The sequence below is a fragment of the Psammomys obesus genome, unplaced genomic scaffold (assembly GCF_907164565.1).
Source record: "Psammomys obesus unplaced genomic scaffold, mPsaObe1.curated_primary_1811, whole genome shotgun sequence".
In the NCBI taxonomy this organism is placed as follows: Eukaryota; Metazoa; Chordata; class Mammalia; order Rodentia; family Muridae; genus Psammomys; species Psammomys obesus.
In genome coordinates, this window is record NW_026596040.1 from 4298638 (window position 1) to 4308885 (window position 10248).

At 41.4% G+C, this 10248-nt stretch overlaps 1 protein-coding gene across 2 annotated transcripts in view; it reads left to right on the plus strand.

The window, feature by feature from the left end:
- The first annotated feature begins 166 nt into the window (after positions 1-166).
- The window catches only part of Rbm27 (RNA binding motif protein 27), a 62808-nt gene continuing 52726 nt past the window's right edge, over positions 167-10248 (plus strand). For both annotated transcript variants that reach the window (XM_055622655.1, XM_055622656.1), the window contains exon 1: positions 167-391. In XM_055622655.1, coding sequence (XP_055478630.1) covers positions 333-391 — 59 coding nt within the window. In that variant the 5' untranslated portion in view covers positions 167-332. The remainder of the gene's footprint in view (positions 392-10248) is intronic.

A 10248-nucleotide genomic window follows, 5' to 3' on the forward strand; every position in this document is an offset into this window, starting at 1 on the left:
ACCTTGCTAGGTCCCTCCGCCCTCACTGGGTACGGCAGGCGGGCGGGGCGGGCAATCCTTGCGATTGGCCCACCGCGCGCGGCCCTCTCTCGCCTATTGGGTAGCGCGCTCGTCACTCCAGCTTATCTCCCGCCCACCTGAGCCTCCAGGCTAGGTTGAGTGGGGCTCTTGGGTTAGTTCCTGTTAGGCCCCGGCCCAGGGAGTAGGTGAAGTCTCTAAGATGCCCGGTGGGTCAGGGCACCCGGAGCTGTGAGGGAACGCGAGGCGGCGGCGAGCGGAAACCCGCGGCGGGCCTAAGGAGGAGCGGCGGCCGAGCCCGCCTTCCCTGCACCATGCTCATAGAGGATGTGGATGCCCTCAAGTCCTGGCTGGCCAAGTTACTGGAGCCGATGTGAGTGCGCCGGGCCGCGCCGGACCGGCGGCATGGGCGTTGGGGACCCGCGGGGGCGTGGGGGAGGGGAGGCGGGAGCCCGGGCCGCCCGCCTGGTACTAGTCCACGGTGGTGAGAGGTGAGGGGGCAGGGGCCGGGCACGGCGTCGGGGCTTCCCTAGGACACACACCGGGATCCAGCTCGGGCTGCAGGCCGGCGGGAGACTGAAGGACGGCGACCCGGGAGCTGAGGCGGGTGGCGCGACAGTCGAGGGATTTTTAAATGTGAGGGCTGAGGTGTGCGACGGCGGAGCAGGCTGGAGGACTTTGCAAACAGTGTACAGGAGCCCGGGGTCGAGGGCCTTCTCGGGATAGTGGGGCAGAGAGGGAGAGTGGGGGTCCCTGCAGCGTAGTCGTAATTATGGGTGAGCTCCAAGGGATGAGAATATTGAAGGGTTTGAGAGATGGAGTGCTGAGGTGGATGTGCGGGCATTGGGAGGGTTTTGATAAATTATTGAGGAGCTCATGAGTATGAGAGCAAAGATACTAAGGGATTTTAGGTTGTACTTGAGTTGATGGTAGACTTGATGATTTCTAGGTACTGTAGGATATTGGGGGAAAGTGAGATTTTTGTGTTTGAGGTTTGTAAGGACCAAGTAGAGTATTGAATCGGATCAACTAGAGGTTGAATTGGATATACTTGCAGTATCTACTATTTTTTTTTTTTTTTTTTAAGATACAGGTATTAGAAGAATAAAATGGGCCCAGGAATAAATAAGGACATTGTAAACATTGCTGGAAGATGACAGGCGGCTGTAATTGGGGCGTAGGGTAATTGTTGAGGGGCAAGAAGAATGAGAGACCTGTCCTCTTAAGATAGTTAGGGTGTCAGTGGTAGAGATATCATTGGAGGCTTGACAGGGACAGCAGAGGCATAAACTTGCTGTTTTATAACTTTTGAGAAAGTAAAGGCTGTGTGGAGTGTTTGGGGATACTCGGGTATAGCTAGTCCCTGGCACAGTCTTGTGGGGAGGAAAGAATGGGAGGAGAAGAAACGAGTCTTTAGCCGATTCTTTGAAGAGAGCATGGGGAACCGAATGGAAGAAGGGAAAGAAGCACTTCCTGTCCCCTTTTAACTTGTTTCTTATTTACCCTCTCACCGCCTCCCCCCACCCCCCACCCCCCACCAAGGAGGGTTTGAGGAGGAGAAAGGCAGGGCTTGATTCATAAAATCAGATTACTCTAGTTTTAAGGGGAAAATGAGTGTTTTTCAGGGGCTGTAAATGGGAAGTAGTCCCACAGGTGGGGAGGTGTGATAAAGTTGAGGCTTTTGGGGGACACTGTCATGCTTTGCTTCCCTGTTCAGCCATTAGTTCCTCACCCCTCTCTCTCCCCAAGAAATGGGTTTAACTAACTTTACGTTTGTTTTACTACTTCATTTTGGCGGGGATGGAGGTGGGAGGATGGTACCTCTGGAGGAGGTCATGTATCTGTAGTCCACTGTGTTGCTCTTGTGGAGGCAGGAGGGGAAGGAGGCTGTATGTCTGAAATGCCGTTTGCATGTGAATGAGTAACATAGGTATAAAGAAATGAATGAGTGAGTGAATAAGTGCAAGAAGGGCTTCTGAGGCTTATGCCAGGTAGAATAGTTAGTCCAGTTAGAATAAAAAGGACTTCTGGACACACTTGAAAGTTTGGTAGAAGAATATTTTCATCGTTTTTGGTTTTTGTTTTGTTTTGCTTTGCTTTGTTTTCTACAGTGGAAAGTTTTAGGGCCCAAAGGTGGAACTAAGTTGTGATGTACAGTTTGCAAATAAGATAGACTTAGGAAAATTTACCGTACGTGTGGAAAGAACTGAAAAAAGGGAAAATGTCTGTGTTTTTAAGAAATTAGTTGTATTTTTCGAATTAGCACTTGAAAGAGTCTGTTTTGGACACTGCTGCCCTGTTTGTCTTTTCTTGCATTGAACATTGAACCCAGGGCTTTACCGGGTGAGCTCAATCCCTAGCCCGCCTTCTTTTTTTCCTTAACCCAGATAAGCGCTCTGTTGGTTAGTAGAAGAGTCTTTTAAAAGTAGTAAATATGTTTTATATCTTAGGTAGGCAGTAACCACTTTTTAGCATTATAACTCCTTTTATTTAATCTTTTTTTTTTCTTTTGAGGCACTCTAAAATGTTTTACTATATAGTAAAGATACTAGCTAGTACTTTTTCCCTCCTTAAGGTAAAATTTAGTGTAGGAATGGTGTCTTTCTTAATAGTGATATTTTTTATTAGGGTAATTTTTTTTACCGGACTGCAATTTTTTAAATTATTCTGTAATCTTGAATGAAAAATGCATTTTAAAATGAATACTTGAGAGCTTGAGAGACGGCTCTGTGTTTAAGAGTATTTGCTGCTCTTCCAAAGGACCTGAGTTTGGTTTTCTGGACCCATGTGAAGTGACTCAAAACATTTGTATCTCTGGCAGCTGAGAGCACCTCACTCTCACATGTGTATACCCATATGCAGACATACACGGCTACACATAATTAAAAACATAAGAATAAATCTTCAAAAAAAAATGAATACTTGAAAGCGAGGCCTGGTGTTGCACACTTGGAATCCAGTGAGACTTGGAACTCCGGAGTCTGAGGCAGGAACATTGCCATGATTTCCAGATCAGCCTGGGTGGGCTACATACATAGTGAGTTCCAGCCAGCTAGGAATATGGAATGAAGACCTTGTCTTAAAAGAAGAAAACCGACCAACCAAATAAAAGATTACTTGAACTTGTTGTTAAAACTTAATTTGTGAGCCAGGTGGTGGTGGTGCATGCTTGTTATCCCAGCACTCACGAGTCCGAAGCAGGTGGATCTCTTGAGTTTGATGTTAGCCTGGTCTACACAACAAAGACTACACAGAAAAATCCTGTCTCTAAAAACCAGAAAAGAAAAGAAAAGAAAGAAAGAATAAAAGACTTAACATCACTACTTAGACTTAACAATGTGTCTTTCCTACACCTATGAAATAAAGTTTTATTTTCAATTTATAGTATTGGTTTTAGAGAGAGATGCTAATAAAAATTGTAAGTGCAAATGCCATATATATAGATTTTCATTCTTGGAGCTCTGTTATAGCAGATTACTTTTTGTTTAGATCTTCTAAAACATAAATGATATGCTAATGAGGGTTTGTTTGTAAATTTACTTTTTTCATACTCTAGATTCAAGAACATTTTTTTGTGGCAGATTGACATGTTACTACAACATAGCATTTCAGAGCAGTTGTCAGGCTTTGGGATAATGTGGTTAGTTGCAGTGGCTAGCTTGAAATCCAGCTATGGCTGAGCACATGAGTCTATTCCTCTTGTACCTTTTCTTTTAAGATGTTATTTTTATTGTATGGGTGTTTTGCTTGCATGCCTGTCTGTGCTCTACGTACATGCCTTGTGCCCATGAAGGTCAGAAGAGGTATTGGGTTTTCAGGAATTGGAGTTATAGATTGTTGTGAGGCATCTAGGGTCCTGTAGAAGAGCAGTCAGTGCTCTTAGGAGCTGAGCCATATCTCTAGCTCTGGAAGGAATAGCCCTTTGCCTCCCTTAGCTTGCTGGAGAAAGACCACTACTACCATTTTTGATGGGAGTACACTAAAAAGAGGAGGAAACCAGGTCAAAAGTTAAATACAGACTAGAATAACAGATTTTATATGGGGTCCTTATTTTTCTTTACCTATAAAGAATTGTTGACATCGTTGTCAGAGAGACCATGTAGGAGTTGTGCATAAATTGGGATGTTGTGGCATCATTCTATCAGAAATCACTTGAAATCATTTTGAAACATACAGTCCTTACTCTGTGTGTGTGTGCATGTATGTATGTATTTCTACATGTGGAAGTTAGAGGACAACTTTTAGGAGTCTGTTCACTCTTACCATGTGTGTTCCCGGGCTCTAACTCAGGTCATGAGGCCTTTTGGTGGGTATCTTTATCTGCTGACCTAGCTCTCTGGGGCCAAGACAGCATTTTTATTATAGTAACAGACCTGCATTTCTACCAAAGTAAATGGGACTTAACTTTTCTTTTTTTTTAAACAACACTAAGATTTGAGTTCAGGGCCTAGTATTTTTTTAGGCAAGTACTCTATCATTGTCAGCTTTGTGACACGAATTTTTAAATACTTGTTGCTTCTTGTTTGGCTTATTGTAAAAATTTGTCTTGGTGTATTTGTTTTCTTTCTTTCTTTTTTAACTTTGCTTTGGTTTTGATTTGGTTTGGTTTTTCAAGACAGGGTTTCTTTGTGTAGCCCTGGCTAGCCTGGAACTCACAGAGATCCTTCCCTCCCTAACCTCCCAAGTTTTAGGATTAAAGGCATGAATCTTTTTTTTTTTTTTTTTTTTTTTAAAGCAAGTCTACTATATAGGTCTGGATTTCACTGTTGTCTAGAGTGGCCTTGAACTCACTCAACAATCCTGCCTTATTTTAAGCGTTTTGATTACAGGTTGTGTGCCATTGGGTGTGTGTTTTTAAAGGACTGGAGGAGTTTATAAGCTTCTTGGACAGTTACTTCTGTCTGTGTGTTATAATAGAAGATTGTGTGAATCAGGGTAGTTAGTTTTTACTTCTGTATCTGTCTGATTAGTTTTGATTTTGGAGAAATTATTTGTTCTCTTCTTGAATATTAGCCTTTTACCCACTTTACAAATATAGCGTGATCATAATGTGTACTGTCAGAGTGCTTTGTGTTCTTTAGGCACTCTGTACTGTAAATTTTAGGTGTTTTTTTTGATAAATGAAGATACACTTAGTTTTGCAGATATTTTGCTTATTAATGTTAGGTGCCACTATCATTTAACAAATGTTCATTTGTCTTGTGTATAAAACAGTGAGTTACTTACTCATTGCCATCCTATAAGAACAGGAGTTGCTAGTGAAAGTCCTGGACTTGACTTGTAGTTTCTGTGAGTTCTAGTAACTGGTTGCCGTTCTATAACTAAGAACAGGAGCTGCTAGTGAAAGCCATGGACTTTGTGTGTAGTTCCAGGGCATTCTGATCACTTCAGAGTCTTTCACCTATAATCAGAAATACATTGACATCTGATATCTGATGGAAAGGGCAGCAAAAGCTTTAAGAGAAGGATAATTTTTCTTTTTTTTTTGTGAGATGGTGGTGGTAGTTGAGACAGGGTCTCTCTGTTTTGCCTTGGCTGTCCTGAAACTTGCTCTGTAGACCAGGCTGGCTTCAGACTCACTCAGATTTTTCTGCCTCTGCCTTTTGAGGGCTGGGATTAAAGGCATGAGCCACCACTACCTGGCTGAGTAGGATTATTTCATTGGTTCATATTTATTGGTTTAATAGTCATGGCAAGTATGGTTTACATCCTGGAGTACGTTGGCAATTTTTATGACATAAAACCCTGGCTAGTTATCACTTCAGTTGCTTAAATAGGAGCAAACATCAGCTAGTGGTCACTAGGCCTGCTGGGGTGTAATGAGTATTGCGACTACATTCAATTTTCTAAGGTACACTAGTGGCTTCACAAAATTCTTGTGCCTGTGAAGTGACATGAGACTTGTTTAACACAACATTCATTGGCTAATAGGACAGGGGTTATTTTGCTAGAAGACTTGTTGACACATTTTGATGTTCTAAGTTAAGAGCATACTTGTTCTTATGTCTTTGGTCTGCCTCCTAAATATGTCTGACTTCATTCTTCCTGGCCCAATAGCTATAGGCTAGAAGCCAGAAGTCGCCTTTATAGTCCCTCGTTTCCTATCACTGTGTTCTCTCATTCTCTCACAGTGTTGTTGCTTTAATAATTTTTACATGCTTTTTTTGTACCATTTGTAATTTTGTTTGATATTTTTTCATAACCATCTTCTAGTCATGTGATTAATGATCAAAGTCATCAAGCAAGAGACTTGGTACTAAGGCTGGTGGTGGTGGTGGTGCATGCCTCTAATCATAGCGCTTGGGAGGCAGAGGCGGGAGGATCTCTTGAGTTTGAGGCTACTGTGGTCAACAGAGCGAGTTCCAGGACCGCCAAGGCTATACAGAAACCCTGTCTCAAAAATTAAAGAAGGAAACTTGGTACTTAATTAACAGTAAATGTTTGAATGAATGAACATCCTCATATGTATATTTTGATTGCTTGACAATTAGAAAAGTAAGTTTGGGCTGAGGTGCCTCTTAGTGATAGAGTAATGCGGAGGGCCTTGGGTTTGAGTTCCAGCATAAAAAAAAAAGAGATTTGGTTTTTGCTAATCTAACTTTGTACATATATTCAGTGGGTGATTACTGTTCTACGATCCACAGCTTAGATGTCAATGGCATTTGGAGCCAACAGATGGATGTTTATATTATGAATATTATCAAAAGCAAAACCAAAAACAAATCTGAAGCTATTTCTTCCATATATACTTTCATGAAAACCCCTAAGTAAGAGTACAATGAAGTTAATCCCAGCACTCAGGAGCTGAAAAGAGGAGGACCCGCCCTCCCCATCCCCCATGGATTAGAAATTGACTCCACATTGGATATGTAGTCTACCGCACTGAGTCCAGTGTTTCTAATGCTCCTTTCCCTGGCATGTACACACACTTGGTTTTTTTTCAGGCAGGGTAGTCCAGAGCCCACCTAAGCCTCAACACAATAAATAAATTAAGTTACTACCTCTGAAACACAAACCTGGGACCTGGGCTGGCAAGTAAGTAGACTATGGACACACACACACACACACACACACAGAGAGAGAGAGAGAGAGAGAAGGGTACATGAAAGAAAGGCAGGCAGATAGCAGACACACACACACACACACACAGAGGTGGGGACCATGAAGAGGAGAAAAGAAATATATGGGATAACATTTCATCATAACTCCAGGGCTAGAGATCATATAGAAAGAGTCCCTGTCTCAAATAAGTAAATTACTAGATAATAAATAAATAAATAAATAAATAAATAAGTAAGTAAGTAAGTAAGTAAGTAAGTAAGTAAGTAAGTAAATAATTTAAAGAGAAAAAGGAAACAGAAAAGAGTAAGATAAAGCCAGGCATAGTGGAATATGCCATTAATCCCAACACTTGAGTCACTGAGATAGAGAATAGGGCATAGCTATATAGCCATAGTGGGAGAAAGTAGAGAATATGAGAGACTGGGAGGGAGGGAGGAAGGGAGGGAATGAAGGGATGAGGGATGGAGAGAGGGAAAAGAAAGGAAGGGAGGGAGAGAGAGATTCACTTAAGTTGCCTAGTCTATTCAGCGTGTAGCCCAGGAAGACCTTGATATTATAATCTCTCAGCTTCAGCCTCTCAAGTAGCTAGGACGTCAGGTCTGTATCACCAGGTCTGCTGTGTAATTGGTTTTGTTTTTTAAGATGACTTAAAGACCATTAAAACATTTTACATTATACAGGATGTGAATTTTGATGAGTCTTGGTATTGGTAACACACTGCTTTTGAAATTTTCTTTCATTTATTGTTATTTCAATGAAAGTGACTACTGGTTAAGGCTTATAACATGTTAATTTGACTTGCAGATATACGTTAGGAAAGTATATGTGATGTGAAATAAATTTTACATGTATGGATTTACAGGCTAGTTATACTTCAAAGGTGGACTCTAATTTTTTAAGCATTTAAAATTTATTTTTTTTTTACTTGTGCATGTGTGTGTACATACATTGTGTGTGTGTGTTGTTTGTTTGGGCATGCCTGCACCATTGTACATGTGGCACTCAGAGGGCAACTGTGGGAGCCACAGTTCTGCTGTGGCTCCTGGGGCTTGGACTCAGCTCGGTGCAAGGCCTTTACCCACTGAGCCATCTCACTAGCCCTTCTCTTGAGTGAAGTACTTAGTTTTCATGAAGATTTGCAATTTTAGTGTTAGGTTTTGTTATTGTTTTTGTTGTCTATGTAACCCTGGCTGGCCTGGTATTCCCTGTGTAGACCAGGTTGCCCTCTAAGTCAGAGAAGCCACTTGCTTCTACCTCCCACTCTTTTCTGCCTCTCCCTTTTTCCTATGTGTGCCTCTCCATCTCTCCCTCTCCTGCCTCTCTCCCTTTTTAATGCTCTTTCTCCTTTCTCTGTCCATCTCTTCTATGCTTCTCCCCTTCTCATCTGCGTCTCTACCTCTCCCCATTCCTGCCTCTTTATCTCTCCTCCTTTGTTGCTCTACCTCTCTCCTGTCTCTTCACCTCTCCCAATCTCTTTACCTCCCTTCTGCCTCCCCATCTCTTCTCTCCACCTTTCTGCCTCTCCTCTGCTTCTGGACTACCACTTTTGTTTTGTTTTAAAACACTGTTTCTTATAGCTAAAGCTGAATCTGAACTCTTATCTTGAACAACTGATCCAGCCTGCACGTTCAGAGCACTAGAGCATGTGCCACCATTCTCAGCCCAGTGTAATAATCTAACCCTTTAAACAGAAACTCATTTTTTGCCCGGAAATATACATGTTTAGTGTAAGCCATGAACACAAAATTTTAAAATTTCTTTCTAAATGTGCTATATCAGTAGTTAAGCAGAATCCATAAGCTTGGTTCTATACAAGTGGCTAAAGGTTTTATGTACACACTGTTCTTGTATACTATTTCTGGGTGCACAAAAGAAAAAGTCATTTTGGGAGGACAAGGGTGGTTTTGTATATCAAGAGTCTTAGGAAGTTTCTGTGAACAGAAACAGTTCTGAAAATACTATTGGGCTATTACTAGCTTAAGTGTCAGTACCATGGCTATGTACTATAATTGTGAGGTTTTGAAGATTATAGTAGGAGTCATGTGTTGAGAGGATGAGTAAGACTTTAGAAAGGTCTGACAGTTTTGACATAAAACTCCCAAATGTCTTTGTTTCATTGTTCACTTAGTATGACTTAGTAGTTCAGACTGATGGTTTCCTTGATAGCCTGCTTCCTCAACACATATTGAAATATATAGATTGAAATGCTCGTATTCCTTTGGCTGTAACATGGATTTGTGCTTGGTGTAGAATTGTACTAGTTAGTACCATTCATTTATTTACATTAAGCAAATGCTTAAACCTTTCCTAGAGTCTTTGTCTACTCTTTCATCTTAAATATTCATCTTCATTTTGACACTATCACACCAAAATGTATTTCATTAGATTGGGGTTGGGGGATTGTGGATCATCCCTGTAACCTAGAACTAAAGAGAAGCAGAAGGTTATCTCCAAGATTGAGCCAAGCCTGGGCTACATTTGAGATCTAGACCAATGTGAGCTACATATTGGTAACTTGTTTCAATCACCCTAAAATGTCTTTCACAGAAGCAGCCCAATTCTGCATTTATGTGTCCTTTAGTCTGAATACTAAATTATGTTAAAAAAAAAGTACCTAGGTTTATTAATAAATTAGTAACTAGATACTTTGTTTCTGACTAGAAACTTCACATTCTTTTTGCTTTGTGGTTTTGAGATGGGGTCTCTTTATACAGCCCTACCTATCCTGGAACTCACTCTATATACCAGGCTGGCCTTGAACTCACATATACCCATCTGCCTCTAGATTAAATGTGTAAACCACAACACCTGGCATTATACTATTTTTAAATTTTTTTTTTTTTTAGATTTTTATTTCATGTACATTTTGATGTTTTGCCTGTATATATGTCTGTGTGAGGGTGTCAGATCTTGGAGTTGCAGATACGTGTAAGCTGCCATGTGGGTGCTGGGATTTGACCCTGAGTCCTCTGGAAGAGCAGGCAGCCCTTTTACCTGCTGAGCCATTTCTCTGGCCCCTGGCTTCATATATTCTTACTCAGAATTAGGCTTATGAGGTCATGAGACTCTGAAGGTCTTGATAACACCAGAAAGGAAGGAAGGAAGGAAGGAAGGAAGGAAGGAAGGAAGGAAGGAAGGAAGGAAGGAAGGAAGGAAGGAAGGAAGGAA